Source organism: Peromyscus maniculatus, chromosome 8 (genome assembly GCF_049852395.1).
Source record: "Peromyscus maniculatus bairdii isolate BWxNUB_F1_BW_parent chromosome 8, HU_Pman_BW_mat_3.1, whole genome shotgun sequence".
Classification (NCBI taxonomy): domain Eukaryota; kingdom Metazoa; phylum Chordata; class Mammalia; order Rodentia; family Cricetidae; genus Peromyscus; species Peromyscus maniculatus.
In genome coordinates this window covers 33,179,561-33,200,212 of record NC_134859.1, presented here as the reverse complement: position 1 = coordinate 33,200,212, position 20,652 = coordinate 33,179,561, and the positions used below count along the sequence as shown (strand labels likewise).

Sequence of the window (20,652 nt, the reverse complement as noted above, 5' to 3'; positions counted from 1 at the left end):
GACCCATTTCCACACTGCCGTCTTCTTGACAATGTCTCCTTTCTCTCACACTGCCCTTTGCGTAACTGATGTGTTACAAGGTATAGTATGGCATTTTGATACCTGTGTTTAATGTGCAATGATAAGATTGTGACATTTTGCATATACATCACCTTGAGGATTCCTAGTTTCTTTGTCGTTCCCATCATTGTGAGAGGAGGCTTTTGTCTCTTTAAGCCCCACAGTCTGAAACAGAGAGTTTCCAGGGTGACAGGAGCATCCCTAGATGAGAGGTTGGTGGACGGAGATTGGATCAGACAGGGCAGCTATTTCCTGTCCCCTCTCACCTAGTAAGAGCAAGCACAGGAAAAGGACAATGAGATTATTTTAATGCTAGAGCTCCCTCTAGAGGGTGTCTTGCTGAGTCTTTCTGCAGGGCACGCAACAAACGATGAGCGACAGCCATTTTCCCGTCCTGCCATCCCAACTTCACAGTTCCTGTACCAGCTGTTGGTCCGTTTCCAGCCTCTATTTCTGCACCAGCACACCCTTCCTCCTATTGTCTGTCTGTCTGTCTGTCTGTCTGTCTGTCTGTCTGTCTCCAGTGTGCTGGTCACTTTCTTCTGCTGTTGTTGGGGGCAGTGGGGGAGTGAGTAATTTTCCATTCTTTCTGGAAGCCCTCCACTTTGACCTAATTCTCCCCTCGTCTTCCCTTACTGTCTTACTAACATTTCCCCACCTTCTTCCTCTCTGCTTGTGAGGCCATCAGTGAGTCCCCGAGTTGAAGAGTTGTGTGTGTTAGGAAGGCACGGCACAAACTGAGAGAGGTGAAAGCGAAGCTCGAGAAAACAGTGCTGCTGTGGGACAGAGAACAGTGGGAGATGAAGTGGCTTCTTCCATAGTCTCATTCACGGGAAGAGAAACGAAGCCACCACCTACACACCCAACAGATGGAGTTGAGACATGTGAGCCGAGACACAATTTTCATAAGGCTGTTCTGTATAATATCAGTATTACTCATCCAAAGAGTATTTGCTGAGAACATAATATAGTCATTGTTTTTAAGGGCCCGGGATGACTACAGTATGCAAAAGGGGCACCAGGAAACGTAAGTCAGCAAAACTCACACACATAAGACACACTGTGCGTGGCCATTGCTTGCGGTGGGCCACACAAGGCAGCAAAGAGACTCAGAGTGGAAGAGGAATTCACTTCTAAATACGGTGTGAGGGGAGGGTTCAGTGGGTGAGGGGGAGAAGCCCTCTCTGGGGATGTAGCACTGGACAGTCAAGGCCTTGAACCTGGTGTCGGCTTGCAGTGTTGGGATGACATGAGGTGGACATTGAGACTGGACATGAGGGAATTATGGGGGAGCAGAAGGGAGGAGGTCTGGGTGGTGGGGGTGGTGAGGTGGGGTGGGGGTGGGGGCCTGCTGATGAAAGCCTCTCCTGCTGAAGCTTTTATGTTTACAAAGATGGATTGACTGTCAGTAGCCTGGGGTATGGGACAGGTTATGTAATGATGGAAAAGTCAAAGAAACAAGCGATTCCCAACGTGCTACATATGCATAAATGTAACGAAATACCTTTTATTTAGAAGCTAAGACCAGTTAGGGAGGGTTGCCATTATGCAGAGTATCAATACAAGTGCTAACATCAGGAAGGAAGTGGCAGACATAAAGGAGTCAGGAATGGGTGTGTTTTAGAAGGGTCAGATGATGCAATGAATGAATGAATGGATGGATGAATGAGAGAAGGCTAGCCCTTGAGAGTAACCCCAGTGGGGTAACCTGCAACCAGACAGACCTGTCATTAACTGTGGTGGGAAGTAGAGTGGTGTTGCCCCATGGATGAGGAAGACTTGTGCGTGGCACTTTACCTAGGACAAGGCCACTCGTGTTTCAAGGGAGAGAGTGTAGAATTGTGTAAGAATTCAGCGGCTCCCTTAGCCTTACCTGCTAAGAAAGCAAATAGCCACATGAGGGCAGCAGAGAGCCAAGAGTCCAGCCAGGACAGAGAGCTTGTTTTCCTTTTGATTTTCTTAGTTTTAAATTGTGTATTTTTTTTATTTGGGGTTGGTTGGTTTGGGTTTAGGTTTTGGGGGAGGGCGGGAGGAGTGTCTCTTGTAGCCTGGTTGTCACTATGTCACCAGGATGACCCTGAACACCTGATCTTCCTGTTTGTACGGTTCAAATCTTGGATTTGCAGGCATGCACCACCATGCCCAGGTTAACTTTTACTTTAAGAGGTGATGTTAGACATTGTTCTGCTTAGGTTTTCTTCACTGTTATTGCTGAAATATGAGCTTTTGTTATCAATTAAACAGCCAAAAACATTTTCATAGAGATTTGAACGTAGCCTTTGTGGAAGCCCACAGAGGCTTCCTAGTGAGAAACTACTCAGGGTCAGAGAATCTAGGCTTGCTTTACCCAGCAGGGCTGCATAAGGGAACAATTTGACCACAGTCATGGTTACCTGATGTTCTGAAGGATCTACACGTGGCTGCACGGTGTGCTTCTGCCTCTCCCCTTGGCATTGTTATAAAAATCCCTTGTGCATAAAGGAAGCTGCTGTCAGTTATTGACTCAGGCCTTCCCAAAGCTATTCTGTGTTTCTGTCTTCTCATCATCTAGGTCTCTCTTTCTATCGTTTCTTAATTCCTCTCTCCTCCACCTAAGAACTCTTCAAAAGATGGGGAGCCTGTCTGGATAAACTGAAGAAGAGGGAACTGGAGTGTGGAAGCTGTCAAAGGTACACCTGAGGATGTCCTCGTGATAGAAGGTGCCACTGCGCATGACTAATAGTTGCCACCAATAGTTGTCCAAGGGTCCTGAGACAGTGGGGGTGTGTCTACTGCCTTTTTGAGCACCCATTGTGGAAACTCATACACAAGGTTACCTGGGCAGGTCAATTCTTGGGTTCTTCCTTCATGCCCAGAAACCTCTGCATCTTGTTCATTTGGTTATTTCAGTGTATGGAGCTGAGTAGTCACCTGAGAATTATACACATAAAATGAACAGCATCTTTGCAATCAGTAACTGTCATTAACTGCAGCTAATCAGTAACTGCAATCAGTCACTGTCATTCACAAAGACAGCAATGTGGGGAGACAATGGTCACCTAAGGCTGGCTGTGAACAGTGACTATGGTCTCAAGAGTCCCTGAATGTGGAAGGTTTAGAGACTCTGGCTAAGCCCCCATCTGGTACAGAAGGCAAATCAAGGTCAACTAGGAATTGCCGAGGGGACAGTATCCAACTTTTCATGTTGACATTGGAAGGCCCAGCAAAGGGTTCGTGCTCCAGCGATGGTGACAGCACCACTGCCTTGGGCTCTGCAGGGCCTCAGAGGTCTCCCTGCAGTGATTGCTCATAATTGCAGGAGGAGACCTGACTCTCAGTCCGATGCCAAGGATCTCCGTCTGATACTGGGAGCAGTGAATGAGTTCCTCAAGACTCATTCAATGATGAAGCTCCCACAAGTAGACTTAGAGGCTCAGGACATGCCTTGGCGATAGCCTTCCTGAGAGATGCTCCCTCACTTCCATGGGCATCCCAAGAGGCCTCCAAATGCACAAACATTTGCATGTACCACACATACTCACAATGCATTTCTAATATAAGAAAACAAAAATTAACAGGGTACCATGTAATCTTTCAATGCGTGTGTATGTTGTGTCTAAATCTGCTTAAATATACCCAGTTTCTCAGATATTTATCATTTCCTTATAGAAACATCATTCAAGCCCTTTTTTTTTCTAGCTAGTGAACATATAGTGTAGAACTGATATCCATATATTGGACTTTTCTACGAGAAGATTTAAAAGCATTTATTCAGAGTGTTTACTTGGTACAGACTCTTCAGATTTCTATTAAGTCTTCATCTTTCATCATGTGTATTTCTAGGAGTTTTACTATTTCATCTATATTGGCTTATTTGTTGAACAAAGACTTCCACAGATCTTTAGAATTCCTTCATTTCTACAGATCCAGCAATGCCTGCCCCATCCATCTCCGATTTTGGTCATGTATGTCTTTCTTTGGATTAGTCTAGCTAGACTTTAGCTAATTATTTGTAAATTATATCAATTTCCCCCCCTAGAACCAACTTTGGCTAGTTTTTGCCAATATTTCTGTCTGTTCAGATCTTTATTTCCCCACTTTCTTTTAAACTGAGTTTGCTTTTCTGTTTTGAGTTTTTTAATGGGATTGGAACAGGTTGTTGGTTTGAGGTCTTATAAAACATCCTGGCTGGGCTAGAGAGATGGCTCAGAGGTTAAGAGCACTGGCTGCTCTTCTAGAGGTCCTGAGTTCAATTCCCAGCAACCACATGGTGGCTCACAACCATCTGTAATGAGATCTGGTGCCCTCTTCTGGCATGCAGGCATTATGTACAGGGAGAACACTGTATACATAATAAATAAATAAATCTTTTAAAAAATTGTGACTCTTTATCAAGTCCACCCTATCTGGTATTGTTAATACAGATATTTAAAGCTGTACATTTCTATCAGGCCGACTTCAGCTGCGGCCTGTGCATTTTGCTGTTATGTAATTCATCTTCATTCGGTTCCTAGCTTCCTTTTTGACCTGTAGAAATAAACATCAAAAGTGAAAGCAAACACTGGCTGTTTACTCAGAGCTCGCAATAACAAGGAAGTTGGCCAGCCTGTGTCTAACATTTGGCAGAGAGTAGGTAGGTGGGGGGGTGGGAATGGTTTCTAATGGGAAAGTGAGAGGCCTCTGGGTGTTGGCCTTGGAGGGGCTGGTGGAAGATAAGCTGAAATGGGTTTCCTGTGCTTCATTTCAGGAACACTTTTGACATTCTCTAGTGGATCTGGTGAGTTGGAAGCAGAGGCATTAAAAACAAGGAAGGTTAATTTTAATCAACGCTTTAGGCTAGCGTACAAAGTAAGGGCTGAATTGCAGCCCCTCCATACACGTCATTAAACTTTGTGCACGTTCATTTTCCTCCCCACTTGCCATCCCCCATGACCCCGTCCCCACAGCTAGTTCCCTCTCTTCCCCAGCTAGCTTGCATCTCTGCTTTTGTTTTGGGTGTATTCCACTACCATCTCTGTTTCCCACTATCCATAAGATCTCTTCCTCTTTCATGATCCCCTTTCTGATTTCATGACCTATACAACCTCACGTATAAATACACACACACTTGTAAACACACAAACATACCATTTTAAATCTGAGCTCCACGTGTGAGAGAGCCAGCAAGACTAATAACAATTTTCTCTCATATGCACATCACATTTGAAGCTAGCCTTCCCAGAATGCCTCAGGAAGGGACTTGAGATGACTCCTCACCAGTTCTCTCTTGCCTGTGAGTCAGATGGGACACATGGACCACACACCTCTTCACTTCACTCCAGCAAGCTTTCCCCTCTGGCTTTTTTTGATTGTGTCCACTCTGAGCTGGGTAACCTAATTCTTATCTTTACATTTGTCAGGTTGCAGGTTGTACTTATCGCTGTCGTTGTTGTTTGTGAATGTGTTTTGTGGAGGAGGGTGGTTATGCCATAGCATGGGTATGAATGTCAGAGAACAATCCTGTGGAGTTGATTCTTCTTCCTCCTTTACATGGGTTCAGGAGTTTGATTTCAGGTCTCCAGCAAGTCTGTGTGGCAAAAGCCCTTTTCTTACTGAGTAGTCTCACTAGTCCTTTCTAACTGAAGTTTCAAAACCCCTTCTGATGCCCAGTCAGAGCCCCTGAGGTGAAAACGGGGTGTATCACACCTGGACCCTTAGATGACACCTCCTAAGGGCTTCTTCTAAGTGTTTCATTACAAACACCCCAAACCCAACCCTTTCACACCTTCCGGAAGGGGAGCACTTGACAGCCATGTGCTTCTCCACCACTTTGTTTGGAGTTGCTCCAGGATGGTTGCCTTAAAATGGAGACACTGTGGCCATATCTCAGGCCAAGGAAAAAGAAAGGATGGGTCCTAGTCAAGGTTCTGTGACACTTAGCACCAAAACTTCAGCCTTAAGATGGGATTTGTTAATGAACTTGCAATATGAGCCTTAAACCATGAAGGAAGGACAGTGGCATTTGAGAAGACACTTCATCCCGAAGGCAAAAGAAAGACTAAAAAAAAAAAAAATTAATGAATTACCAGCTTTTAAGAAAATGAAACAAGAAGTGCATAAGTCCAGTATAATCTCTCCACAAGGAGACCTGAAAGTAAGTTGAGGTGTCTGTGTAGTGTCCAGACTCTGATCCTGCTGTATCCGCTCACCCATTTGGTTAACTCAACCCATCCTAGATCATCCGGGATCCCTCCCTATCACCTCAGTTATCAGACTATCTACACAACACCTCCTTCTGGTATGTATGTCTAGGAAGATTCTGACTCTGTGAATGTAGTTGAACCCCAGATTCCTCTCCTCGCTTCAGCTCCTTCCACTCCCCTCCATGTCAGGTAGGGGTGATGCTGCCCTCCAGGTCACACAGGGGTCCCCCCACACAATCCTTCCTCCCAGCCTCTCGGCTGCCATTGCTACTACTTCATATTCTGTGTTTACTCCCCCAGCAGACACTTGGTTTTTTTATCACTTCCTCCCGACCACCGTGACCTCATCTGGGATGAATACAGACAGCCGCCCAGGTGATGCCCTGGTCTCCCCACAAGCATGCTTCAATAGACACCAGGGACCCTCATCTGGGGACACTATGGCAGCCTGTTCCTCTACCCAGCCTGCCTTCTATCTCCCTTGAGGAAGAAACAAAATCCTAGCAAGGCCTTCTTTGAAGTGATTCCAGGACCCTCTCAACACCCTTTCCGTCGCCTGGCCCCCCATCCCTTAGTCTTTATCAGATTTCCGCTGTCCCTGCGATCAGCCATACCTGTTCTTACATTAGTGTGCAGGGTTCCTAGTTACAGACACACCCAGTGTTTGCCACCTCTTACATGTCATGATCTTTCCTGGGTCTTCTCCTGAAGGAGACACCCCAACCCAACCCTGCACACAGTGGGGGCTTCCTCCCAGACCCCAGATTAAACACAAACACTTGTTTTCACAGAGAGATCCTTTATTGAACTGGGAAGAAAAGTTAAAGCGGCCGCTTTCTTACTCATGTAGAAAAACATCGGCAAATGACTTTTCAAGTGTAATTTTTAAGAAAAAAAAAAGCTGTGTTAGAATGGGCTAGGATGTGGTGATAAAGAAGGTAGGGGATGAGGGAGAAGGGGAAGGGAAAGGGGACAGGGTATTTGTCTCAGAGGGACAAAGGACTGCCTCTGGATAGAGAAGGGACAGATGGCCGCACATAAGCAAATGGCTGTTTATAAAGGTAAAACGGGAAATCTCATGTTAGGACGAGGTGTTTAATTTTAATTGGGCATGTTAGTTAAGTGAGCCAAAGGGGGCTTCTGATTGCTGGACTTCAACATTTCGATAGCTGGACCTTGATCGTCAGCCTCAGGAGGAGGAAGTAGTCAAATAAGAGACAAGACCTTGGTGGCTCCCTTTAGAATGTAACCTAACAGTTTTTAGCAAGGCAGAGGGCGTGGGAGAGAAGGGCAAGGCCTGCCAGAGCCACATGCTCGAGTGGGCTAGCATCCCTTTGAGTGTGCTAATTGGGCTAGTGTCCCTTCAGCTCCTACTTCACTACTTAATCTTGTCACCACCTCCTGATCATGTTGCGTTTTCCCACTGCAAACATTTTATTAACCATTTAATAGTGTTCTCATATTTATAGAACATCCTTTATTTTAATGAGGAGGGTGTTGAGATGATAACTGAGAAAGAATTGGGAAATAGTAATGTATAATTCTCATTTTGCTATTACAAACTGGTTTTTGGTTTTGCTTTGCTGTGTCTTGTGTGTGTGTGTGTGTGTGTGTGTGTGTGTGTGTGTGTGTGTGTGTGTGTGTTTTCCAGCATAAGTGGATCAGCAACAGGTTCTCTCTTAGCACAGAGAATAGTTGAAAGCAGGGAGTGTGTTACTGCTGGAGATCAAGCATGATAAATCAATGAACACAGAAAACAAGCTAGGGTCAAACAATTTGCACATGGGAGTGACTTCTAAAGGGAAGCAATGGACTTCCTCCACAGGACAGGCATCTGTGTACCTTAGGGAAGAGCTGGCCTGGGAGTCTGGAGGAAGGACACCCCACTTCCCAACTTGAAACACACAAGCCCTTAAATTCATTTACTGAATTTAGCCAGGCAATATTTACTCTTTATAACTTGTTCAAGAGATGCCTAGCATCATCAGCCACCGTGTCAAGGAATTTTAAGCGTAGAAAGTAGACTTTCACACCCTGGATGACAGAAGACTCAGGACCTCCTTTCACGGCATAAAAAGATTCAGCACACTTCGCGGCTTTCACTGCCATGCTATCATCCTTTACAAGGGACCAGAAATCCAAGCACTTGAGGCAGCCCCTGATGTCTTCCATGGGCTTACTGAGCTTGTAGGCAATCTCTTCAATCGATTTGTCATCCAAGCCAAAGTAGTTTCGGTACTCCTTCAAGCACTGTTCTTGCTGAGGCAAATCGAAGCCACTCAAGAAGGTCGCCAAGGGCATGAAAGACACAGCTGCTGACTTCAAGGCCTCCAGCCAGATCTTCTCCTTGAGAAGACGTCTCTTCATCTCGATGGAAGCATCAGAGATAGTAGGCAACAGCAGTGCAAACATATGGCGCTTGTGCCCAGGGAGCTCCTGCAGCAGAGTTTCCTCCAGCTTTGGGAAATCAAAGTCAGCCAGATCAAAGTTGGAGATCAAGAAGATGCGGGGTTCAGACACTCCAGTACTAATGAGGTTAGCCAGACAGTTGTCTCGGATCTGCTGAAGGACCCTCTCCTTTCTGAAGGTTCTGGGTTTGGTTTTCTCTTCATTATATAAGTCACTGTCCACCTTGGTTCGAACAAAGTAGAATTTCTTCCCCACATCCTTGATTTTCTGGGCCAGGATAGCATCATTAAGGCTGAACCGAGAGGAAGATATGATGATGAAGAAGTCATAGTTAGCAAATCCCACTTTTTCTAGATAAGTGTCTGGGAGGAAATTGGGAGTCCCAGTCCCAGGCAGGTCCCAGAACATCACTTGGGGATATTTTGGATGTTGATAGGGGGTTTTATTCATAGTGGTCTCCACAATCCCTACACCAGCTGACCCCTCTGCTTCATGGCTCAGCCCTCGCAGGGCATTTATGAAACTGGATTTGCCAGCCCCAGATTCCCCAATGATAGCGATCTCCAAGGAAGCGTTTTCCGCGGCAGTTAGTGCTTCCTGAATCTGGCTCACCATATCCGTCAGCTTTCCCTCCTGGAGGGCTTTTTGAATATAGCTCAGAGTTTCTGGAGAGAGCATGCCTCCTGCCTTACTGATTAATGTAGAGTAGTGAGGCAAGAATTCCACAGCCAATTGTTGGCAATTCTTTAATGACGGATCCTTCAGGAAGGCTGAGATGAACTGATCCATGGTCGTTACTGCAGAAGATCTGTGAGAAAGGAGAAAGACCAGACAGGCAAGCAGAGTCAAGTGGTAAAACAGAAACTCACCCCTGGGGGCCACTCCTATCCTCACGGACTGAGTCATGTCTCTGTAACTCATTTATAGTCCTGGTGAGTTTAGGTGTCACCCCTGAAGAAGACACACCTATTTTCTATCTTGTCAGTTTCTGTATCCCCGATTCAGAAGAGGGCAGCCCTCCTTGCAGTGTCAGAATCATGATCCCATAGATGTCTACATCATAACCCCAGAGTCTGTGAATATATAATTTACACAGCAAAAGTGAGTTGGCTGTCATGACTGACAATTTTCAGATGGGGTCAATACTTCGCATCATCCAGATGGGCTCAATTGCACATTTAATTTTGAACTAATTTTGGATTTCTGGCTTCCAATGCTTGAAGGGAATAAATTTCTGTTATTTCAATTGCCCATGTTCAAATGGATGAAACTAGAAAAAATCATCCTGAGTGAGGTAACCCAAACCCAGAAAGACAGTTATGGTATGTACTCACTCATTGGTGGATTCTAGATATAAAATAAAGAACAATCAGACCACAACCCATAGAACCATAGAGGCTATATATATAGCATGGAGGTCCCTAGGACGACTGTGGCATATAATAAATTTCAGTTTTACTCAATTATTAAAAAAAATAGCCAAATGAATGGAAACACATGAACTATGAACCAAAGGCTGAGGGGCTCCCAGCTGGATCAGGCCCTCTGAATAGGTGAGACAGTTGATTGGCTTGATCAGTTTGGGAGGCATCTAGGCAGTGGGACCAAGTCCTGTGCTCATTGCATGAGTTGGCTGTCTGAAACGTGGAACTTATGCAGGGACACTTGGCTTAGTTTGGGAGGAAGGGACTGGACCTCCCTGGACTGAGTCTACCAAGTTGATCACAGTCCTCGGGGGAGGACTTGTCCTGGAGGAGGTGGGAATGGAGGGTGGGCTGGGGGTAAGGGGAGGGCGTGGGAGGGGGGAGAATAGGGGAACCCATAGCTGATATGTAGAACTGAATGATATTGTAAAATAAAAAATATATATCACAAAAAAAAATTGCCCATGTTTGTGAGTGGGAACTGGTGATATTTCCACACAAGTATGCAATGGCCAGTTATCAAATTGCACTAATTAGCAAACCTCAAATATACTAACACATTAGTGTCTTTAAGACAGGAATGAAGGGTTCATCTAATGGAGAACAAGTGTCTCCTGCCTCACACAGACCCTTCAGAAACAATGATCAAGAGAGGAAAGACATGCTTTTAACTTCTAGACAAAGCAAAATAAAATGAACATATTAATTTTATTGTGGCCTATAATCCTGTCTAGTCAGGAAACTGAGGCAGGAGGGTGGCAAGTTCAAGACCTGCCTGGGCTCCAAAGTGAGTTCATGAGCAGCTTGAGCAAATCAGGAAGACTACTGAAAAATTTAAAAAGTACAAATCAAGCCACCCTAAGACTGCAGGGAGGGGCCTGCCTGATGTAAGCAAGTTGTCCCTTTGCCCAGGACAAAGGAAGGTCTTGACTCCAGGCCAGGCCCTTCTCCTGCCTCTCTGGGACTGCTTCTTGGTGAGAAGTGGCCTCACCATGGCCACCGCTACTGAAGCAAATCTAAATAAGGTGAGAGAGCCCAGATTTTGAACACTGGCTTACACACACGAACTCTGCATACAACTTTAGGAACAAGGAGTGGACCCAGAAGCTGGGGAAGCAGGAGAAGCTGGCCTTCCAAAGACATCCCGCTGAGACAGGCCAAGCTCTGCAAGAGAAGCTGAAGGTCTCATTGCAGTATAGAATGTGCAGTGAAATTACTTCGTGCAATAGTGTGGGAGATGTTTCCTTCTCGGAGGAATTATAAAGCTGTAGCTGTGTAGGTCAGTGGAAAGTGGATGGCAGAGAGAACTAAGAGATGTGTCTCTAGTAGGTCTTATTACTGTGTTCTTACGGCCTCTATGCCTTGCTCCAGCGTGTTACGTGTTCCTCATTCATAGCGACAGCCTGTCTGCCAGATACGCGCCTCTGCCGTGTCTGAAGTTAGTGGAACCTCCTAGTTAGGACAGCAGATATGACTTGTAGACACTTCCATCGTAAAATTCACTCCTGAAATGTTCACACGTGACAGCTGTGGACTTTGCTGCATCGGACTGAAAGCTGGCAGGATGCCAGGAACTACTTGTGAATTTTATCCATTTCTCTTTGTGCTCCACAATCTTATTTTTCAAGGCAAGAGCACACAGAAAACATTTCTTCCACTCTGAGCTTCAACAGAAAATACTTTCTTAAAAAAAAATCTTGACTTAGTTAACTGCTGTAAACCAGATCATTAAATTAAGAAATAAAACTTCTAGAAACTTCTACTTTAAAGGTAATATCAGAGTTGAGCTTAGTGTTACTTGTGGTTTAAACCATCCGAATCTAATGAGAATTTTAAGGAAGTTTTTCTTTCTAAGCTTTACACCCATAAAAGACCTACAGAATAAATGAGCAAAGTGAAATATCCAACATGTAACATTCCTTTTTATGTTCATTATATAAAAGTACACAGAATGCTTACCTAATAATTTTTATTGAAAATAAAGTTATTTCCATATACTATATCCTGATCAGAGTTTCCTCTCCCTCATCTCCTCCCAGATCTTCCCCACTTCCCTGCCCCTCCAGCTCCATTCCTTCTCTGATTCTCCTCTAAGAAAACAGACAGGTAAATTAAAAAGACAAGGGTTTTTAAAAATGTACAAACAAACAAACAAAAAGAAACTAAGAAAGAGAATGAGAAATACACACACACACACCATAGAAACTTAAAATTGTAAACCACAATATATAATCAAGAGACCAGAAAGGTTAAAAAAGAAAAAAAGCCCAAATAAAGCAATATGTGATAAAACAAACAAACAAACAAACAAACAGAACAAAAAAACTCCCCAAATAAGCCGGGCGGTGGTGGCAGAGGCAGATGGATCTCTGTGAGTTCGAGGCCAGCCTGGTCTACAGAGTGAGTTGCAGGAAAGGTGCAAAGCTACATAGAGAAACCCTGTCGGGGGGTGGGGGGGTGGGGGGGGATAAACAAACAAACAAAAAAGAAAACAAACAAACAAACAATAAAAAACCTCCCCAAATAAACCTTTAAGTTCATTTCGTGTTGGCCATCTACCATGCAGCCTGCCCTTGAACATAGTTTGTATACCCAGTGAGACCCCCTTGGAGAAGTTAATTTTTCCTTTGCAAGTGCTTGTTAATTGCAGAGTGGTTGAGGATGGGAGCTCACGTCTACTTCCCCATCTCAGTGCTGGGAGCCCCACTGGCTTAGATCTGTGCTGTATGTATGTGCTGCCATAGTCTCTGAGAGTTCGTGTGTTCACAGTCAGAGTTCACAGTCAGTCCTGTTGTGTCCTGAAGACACTGTTTTCTTTCCTTCTCTCTCTCTCTCTCTCTCTCTCTCTCTCTCTCTCTCTCTCTCTCTCTCTCTCTCCCATTCTCTTTCTTTTTAACCTAATAACTCTTGGTTATTTAATCACTAAATATGTGTATTTTAAAAGATATGCCATATTTTCTGAAAAAGCAATAAATCCCAGTTCAGTAAACAAAAACTAATGAAGTGTGCATCGGGAATTTAAGTATGCCTTTCTAAAATAACAATGTAGTTATTTCTACCTGTAAGCCATAACTCAGCAAAGTGATTTTTCAAAAATAAATTCTGGAAACTCCAGAATGGTAGTGGTTGGGCTCTGCCTCTATAACAGAATCCCAGTGGGTTTTGCTTCGCAAGGCTAATGTGGTTTTAATCTGTTTAATTGATTCTTAAATTTTGTTTTAGCTGATACCATTTAAATTATGATAGAGGGATCTGGGGAGCTGGATCAGCCATTAGGAGCACCTGCTGCTCCTCCAGAGCACCCACACTCCGTAATTCTGGTTCCAAGGCTCCAATGCCCTTTTCTGATGGCACCAGGCACACCCGTGGTGTACACACGTGTGCACAGGCAAAACATTTAAACATAAAATAAAAATAAATAAATCTTTAAATGATGATAGAAGCATTCACGTTCTATGTAGCATTTTGTTATCTTGAGGTTTTAATAAAACAGAATATTTAAATAGTCACCTTCTCTGCTGTTTTTAAACAAACATCAGCTTTGGCTAAGTAACATAAGTGCACTAGGTACTTGGGAGGCACTTGAAACAGAAGAACTGTGAGTTCAAGGCTAGCCATGGCTACATTGATAACATAGTAAAATCTTGCCTTAAAAAATTTGGTTTTGGCCATTTTCATGGTTTTAAAACCACATGTTGTCTCTACCAAGAAAAGAGTCACTCACAGCAGACCATGTTGGGAGACAGCAATATGTGATCAGCATTTGATTGATGATAAACAGTGTGGACACTGCACATGATTTATAAAACCGAAGTGGATGCCCTTCTCTAACTATAAAATGTGCATCGACTTCTAGGTCATTAGAGTTGATAGTTTTATAGGTTTGTAGATTGTTTAGGCATGAAGCAACATGGGAAAATGTATTAAGAAAGGATCTGCTTTGCAGAAAATTTTAATACAAAAATTCTTAAATGTAAACCTACTTTAATGCATATTTAAGTAATATTTTAAAAACCAAACAATGACACAATTAATTTCCTTATTGCGTGCATGCTGTCAGTGATTTAAAAAAATCATTTTATTGCTAATGAAAAGTAAAAACAGGGCCAGGAAGATGGGTCAGTGGGTAAAAGCACTCGCCGTGCAAGTCTGACAACCTGTGACCCCTGGAACCCACATAAAAGGCCAGCTATGGTGATTCACATCGGTAGCCACCACACTCCTACTCTGATATGACCGCCATGGGAGACTGAAGCATGGAGGTCACGGGTCAGCTACCTAGACTATACAGCCCAGCCACAGAAGCAAGAGAGACCCAGTTCCCATAGGGAGAAGGCAAGTCTGACGCCCCAGAATTGTCCTCTGACCTCTAGACATAGCACTTGTGTGACACCACACACACAAACACATGCACTCAAATGCACACACACACAAACACACACACACACCACACACAAACACACACGCGCACGCGCGCACACACACACACACACACACACGTACACACGTACATTTTTTTAAAAAAATTAAAGATATAAACAATAAAAGGGCTGGGACTGTGGCTTAGTGGTGGAGCTCTTGCCTAGCATGTGTGAAGACCAAGGTTCAATCCCAGAACAAAGACGAAAGAGGACATAGAGGGGAAGGAAAGGGAGGCGGAAAGCCAGGAGGAGGAGGAGCAGGGAGAAAGAGCAGGAACGGGAAGAAGAATTAGTTTATTTCTGATTACTAATGATATAAGGTGAGTGTTAGACTGAGCAGAGATCTTTGAGCATTTTTAAAAACAGACACATTTACTCTCGGGTATATTCTGTGAGATGTGTGAAAATGGAAAAGGATGCCTTCTTATAGAGAAGGACAGACATTATCAGACCTCAGCAAACAGGTTTTATTCATGTACCAATGTTAAAACATTACTTAGATTTTTGCTAATTATGAAAAACTCACAGAGTTGTGCCAATAGCTCAATAGTGAAGCACGGGACTCAGAACAGGAAGCTGTTTTACAGTGAGTACTGCATGGCTTCCCATAAGCATTCTGCTCGGGCCCAAACTTTTTCACAACTCTCCCAGCACCACCAAACAGCAGCTCCAGACCCACAACTCCCTTCTGTGAAAAGACGTTGACATGACTCGCTACTTAGTCAAGCCAGCTCTGCCCTGGGCCCACAAAGCTGAAACTCGGTTCATTGTGAAGGCAAAGGCTTTTCTCACTCACCAGCCCCAAAGAGCTTCTGCTGTAAATAATCAAAGCCGAGGTTTCCACCAAAAGAGTAGAAAATGCTGAGTCTGTTGCTCACTGCAGCCCCCACACAGCCACCAACAGCTGCAAGGATCTGCCCTCCCACAGGAAAACAGCAAGGAGATTAGTGGCTGGAGAGAGCCTCCGTGGGGTCTGGAGCGATGAGCCCCGGTGTCCAGAGAGAAGGAAACGCTGATACTGTATATGGATAGGCGGAGCCGAGTAATGGGTAACAGATGCATTTGCAGAAAGCAAAAGTGAAACTTAACTTCTCTATGTGCTTGGGAAGTATAACCATTTCCAGGAAAAAGAAAGTGAACACTATGATTTCAAGATGACCAAAGAATGAAAGGAAGGCTGGAAGGTTTGGGGCCAGGAAGGCAGTTTCCTGGAAGCTTGTGAGGGGGTCACTTAGCCAAGATGCCTGAGGAATGAGCTCTCTGAAGCCAAAGGACTCCTGGGGACAAAGACAAAAGCTGGGAGGAGTTCGCAAAAACACCAGTGAATGAAGGAAACACATTGCCCTGCCTCCTTGTCTTTCTTGTCTGGAGCACTGTGGCGGTCTACCCTCATTTCAGCTCCAGGGCACACGTGTGAGTCTGGTCTCTTACTGGGTCCAGAGCCACGAAGACAACTCAAGATCAGGGATCAGACCACACATGATGAAAGAATGGGGTGTTCCTGAGGGGCCATAGCGATTACTACATGAGGTGACATTTGGGGGAGTCTGGATTATACCTCCGACCCTTCCTCGGTAAGTAGGGAGCCAATGAGGAGTACAGGTGACAGTAGAGCTTGAGAGAAATGCAAGGGACCAGCTGATAGGCTATGGAGAAACCTGTGTGGGCTTCCTGGATATTTGGAGGCATGTAGACCTAGAGATTGCTGATGGAGGAGGGTAGAAAGCACAAGGTGTTCCTCAGGCCTTACCAACCCTTCCCCAATGCTGTGAACATCTCCTTTCACAGCTACAGCCACAAACCTCTTGTCACCTGACTTCATTCTCCAGGTCTCAGATCTCCAACAACTCCAGACCGATGTGTTCTAAATTGCCTGGACCCTACAGACTGACTATAATACCAACCAAGCAGACAAGATGTGCCCACTGGCGTAATAGTGGCAAGACTGCTTATGGGAGTAACCAGCAGCTCCTGATTGGGTTTTAGGCCTGTTCCACAGAAGGAATTTACCCTGGTACTGAAAACATGGTAAAATGAACAAACAAGCAAACAAAACCTGTTGTTGGTTATTTTCTTACTCTTGGTCTCTTTGGGGGCCTGCCACCCAGCTCCCAAATAAATCACACACAGAGGCTTATTCTTTTTTTTTCCCCCGAGACAGGGTTTCTCTGTGCAGCTTTTCGACTTTCCTGGAACTCAGAATAAAGGCTACACACAACAAACCATAGCCAGCATCATCCTAAATGCAGAAAAACTTAAAGCAACCCCTTCAAACCAGGACTGCCCACTCTCCCCACACCTTTTCAATAGAATGCTTGAATTATTAGCCAGAGCAGTAAGACAAGAGAAGGAAATTAAAGGGATACAAACAGGAAGAAAAGCCAAATTACCCCTATTTGCAGATGGTATGATACACCTAAGAGGTCCCAAAATGTCCACCAGAAAACTTCTAGATCAACATTTTCAGCAAAGTAACAGAATACAAAGTTAACTTTAAAAGATCAGTAGCCTTCCTGCCACATGACCTGAGCTTGCTTCTCAGCGGCAGGACTGGCACCTCAGATCCAGCTGCTGGAGACATCACAGCAGCAGGCGCTCTGGTGGTGGACTCGCGAGAGCAAGCCGATGCTGACGGGAATAACCAGATGTAGTAGAGTATTTTAAGGTGTGTTACTTTTGCATTTGTTTAACTCTGTGAAGCTGTGTTACTGTGCCTGTGTAAAACACCTGATGGTCTCATAAAGAACTGGCCAATAGCAAAGCAGGAGAAAGGATAGGTGGGGCTGGCATGCAGAGAGAATATATAGAGGGTGAAATCTGGGATTAGTGGCCTAGCAGCCAGAGAAGGAAGAGAAATCCAGGGGCCAGACACCCAGCTACACAGCAAGCCACGGAGAAAGATTTATAGAAGTTAGAGAAAAAGGAAAAGCCCAGAGGCAAAAGATACATAGGTTAATTTAAGGAAAGCTGGCAAGAAACAAACAAGATAAGACCTGGCATTCATAAGTAAGAAAAAGCCTCTGTGGGTGATGTGTTTGGGAGCTGAGTGGCAGGTCCCCCAGAAAGAGCCAAAACAAACACCACCACCAGGATTTTCTCCAAGGTACAGAAGTTGGACCCAAGATAATTTTTACATGTGTTGCCCACACATCTCAGAGCAGTCAGGTTCCAACTGGGTATCCCAGAGCTGTTTCCCCCACACCAGAGACAGTGACCTGGCTAACTACCAGGAAACAGTGTGAAGGTCATCATTGCAGCATCCCCCTCCAGGAGCTGAAGATAGTATTTCTTCACAGTCTGCTTATTCGATATGTGGTGCTGGTGAAGACTTGTTGAAGCTTGCCTGATAGTTAAGAAGTCAGCTCTAGAGCTTCTAGGCCACCTGAAAAATACCAATTTTGCTCAACCAGCTGTGGATACCTTCTCTTCAGGGAGAAGGGAACAGAAAGAAAATCTCAGGCCTTGCCATGCTGTTCATTTCTGTACAAAACATGACTGGCTGATTCTGCATATCCCAGACGCTCATCTTTGGGCAATAACTGCAGGGAGCATCTGTAATCCACCTGTAACGAACAGAGCTTTGATCAACCCTTAGAGGCTTCCACCTGGCTGAAGAATTTCAAAACTCCAGATGAGCACTTCCTGAGTCAGGCAAAAGTTCAAGAGAAGTATGTTTGGAATAAGAAAGAAAACATTGAGAAAGGCAGTCCTCGGAGAGAAGTTGTTGACATAACACAAGTGAGGCCTGCCACAGATGCCTTTGGGACTGAGCTAAAGGAGCTAAGAAGGCTCTTTTACCTCCTAGTGGTGGCAGATCCAGTCAATGTTCTCTGGGGAGGGCCGAGGCTGAAAAGAGAAGGTTTTTCCCTGGTTGCCCTAGAGGACCAGCCCTTGTCCACAGCCTAAGGAAAATGGTGGAAAATGATTGGCATGAAGGTGCAATCATGTCGAGTTTGAGCCAAACACGGCCTCTCTTTAAGTCCCTAACAGTCAGCCCAACAGAAGAGGGAGGGAGGAGCTGAGGTCCCTGAATAACTGCAACCCCGGAAGCTGGGGAGGCTCTGCCCAGTTCCTTCCAACTACCTCCCATGAGAAAGTCCCTAGGTGCACAAATAGGGACAGCCTGACCCACGGTGACTGAACAACAGACACAGTCCATCCAGGCTGAGGCAGCTGCTCACATCACATCCACAATCAGGAAAGAGAGCAACGGATTCCTCCTGGTGCTCAGCCCACTTTCTTCACTTTCTCCATCCCAGGAGCCCCTGCTGAGAGCACAGTCTGGCCCAAAGTGAGGACAGGTTTTCCAACATCAGTTAATTTAGCTAAGATACTCCCCCGCAGGTATGCCAGAAAAGCCCACCTTCCAGGTGTTTCTAGATTCTGTCAAGTTGACAGTTAACACTGACTACCACAGATACACAACACGTAATTGTCAAATCTATGTAGTCAGAACTTCCATATCATTAAGCATTTTTTAATTATTTTGATTCACAAGTAATTTTGTCTATATTATGTGGACAGTATAACATATCAACACAATTATACAATGTGTTCCAACCAAATCAACATCCTTTTGTTACTATTACAGCATCATTTGTTAGTTTTGGGTGAGTTTCGGGAATTCAGTTTGCTTATTTATTAATATATCAGAGGTTAATTTTTAAATTTCTTATTGTTTGAGAATTTCATATATGTAATTTGTTTTTATGAAATCCACTCCATCATTCCCCTCTCCAGTTCCTCCTACATCCCCACTGCCATATTTCTATTCCCAACTTCACGTACTCTCTGTTTCTTTCTTTCTTTCTTTCTTTCTTTCTTTCTTTCTTTCTTTCTTTCTTTCTTTCTTTCTTTCTTTCTTTTCTTTTCTTTCTTTCTTCCTTCCTTCCTTTCTCTCTCTCCCTCCCTCCCTTCCTGCTCCTCCTCCTCCTCCTCCTCCTCCTCCTCCTCCTCCTCCTCCTTCTTCTCTCTCTCTCTCTCTCTCTCTCTCTCTCTCTCTCTCTCTCTCTCTCTCTCTCTCTCTCTCTTTTGAGGCCAGATCACTATATTACTACTTGATGCCTAGATCTCACTATGTAGACCAGGCTGGCCTCAAACTCAGAGATCACTTGCCTTTGCCTCCAGAATGCTAGATTTAAAGGTGTGCCACCACATCTAACAATGCACTCTTTTTTAAAAAGTCTACTGGTCCCCTTAGTGCTGCCTGTATGCACATGGGTGTAGGAGTATCTACTAGATCATGAGTAGCCTCTCTGGGGCATCCCTGAGAAAACTGATTCTCCTTTCTCCAGAAGACCCCAGTTGTCAATAGGTCCTCAGAAAGGGGTGGGACTTCATGAGCTCTTCTCCAAACATGCCAGGGTGTGAGCTGGCTTGATTTTGTGCAGGTCTTGTTCATGCTGTCACAGCCTTTGAGAGTTCATGTAGGCCACACTCCCACCATGTCCAACAAATGGGCAACACTCCCACCATGTCCAGCAAATGAACAAGTGAAGCAAGAGTGAGCTGCAGTCTCAATGTCTCAGAGAAACCAAATATGCTTAATTCAGAACTAAGACACCTTCAGTGTCTCCGAGAGGAACACTACACTATGGTTCTCTCTTGAGTTACAAAGCAAGTGATAGGTGACCTCATCATCCCAGATCAAAGACAAAGCTGTATCTGCATTCCTGTGAGCTGGTATATGTGTCTACTTGTGTAGTGGGTATTTGTTCCTGTATAACAGATGACCCAGTACACCTACTCACATGTGTGGGTGTGTGAGCAAAAATTCTGCACATTCTTGGAATAGTTACATGCTGTGGAAAGTTGCTAATGATCAAGTTATACCAGGACAACACCGTCAAACACATGAGGAGAAGGGCAACAGAGAGACCATCAATATGTGCCTACTGCAGTGCCATCAAAAGAGAAATGTGGTGGGCTCACAGCACGGCACTCAAAATAATACAGAGATAAGTCCTTACGTGTGAGGGACTCAGGTCTCAGCTCCCGAGCTCTCACCATCCTTCCCCACTCCTGTGAGCACAGTGTCTGGGATTCTGACACCAAAGTCACCTGCCTCTTGTCTCCAAGGTTCATTGTCCAGATCTCAGCCCCTCAAGAGCTCTAAGGAAATAGGATCTTACAAATGAATATTTCTGTGCTCTGGTTTTTGGTTTCATTCATAAAACA

The 20,652-nt window shown here is 44.6% G+C and overlaps 1 protein-coding gene and 1 pseudogene across 2 annotated transcripts; one reads left to right on the top strand and one right to left on the bottom strand.

Moving 5' to 3' along the window:
• Nucleotides 1-7,806: 7,806 nt before the first annotated feature.
• LOC102925402 (interferon-gamma-inducible GTPase 10-like) lies at nt 7,807-15,527 on the bottom strand. 2 transcript variants are annotated; one of them, XM_016005631.3, is made up of 2 exons: nt 15,272-15,527; nt 7,807-9,438 (listed from the first exon to the last, which is right to left on the bottom strand). In XM_016005631.3, exon 2 carries the CDS (start codon nt 9,417-9,419, stop codon nt 8,175-8,177), a length of 1,245 nt encoding a protein of 414 aa, XP_015861117.1. In that variant the 5' UTR covers nt 9,420-9,438; nt 15,272-15,527; the 3' UTR covers nt 7,807-8,174. The 2 variants fall into 2 exon arrangements, with proteins under 2 accessions (XP_015861117.1, XP_076434354.1); XM_076578239.1 differs by lacking the exon at nt 15,272-15,527 and adding an exon at nt 11,405-12,226.
• Nucleotides 15,528-16,906: 1,379 nt separating this feature from the next.
• Nucleotides 16,907-18,497, top strand: LOC102925713 (small ribosomal subunit protein mS29 pseudogene; annotated as a pseudogene).
• Nucleotides 18,498-20,652: the final 2,155 nt, after the last annotated feature.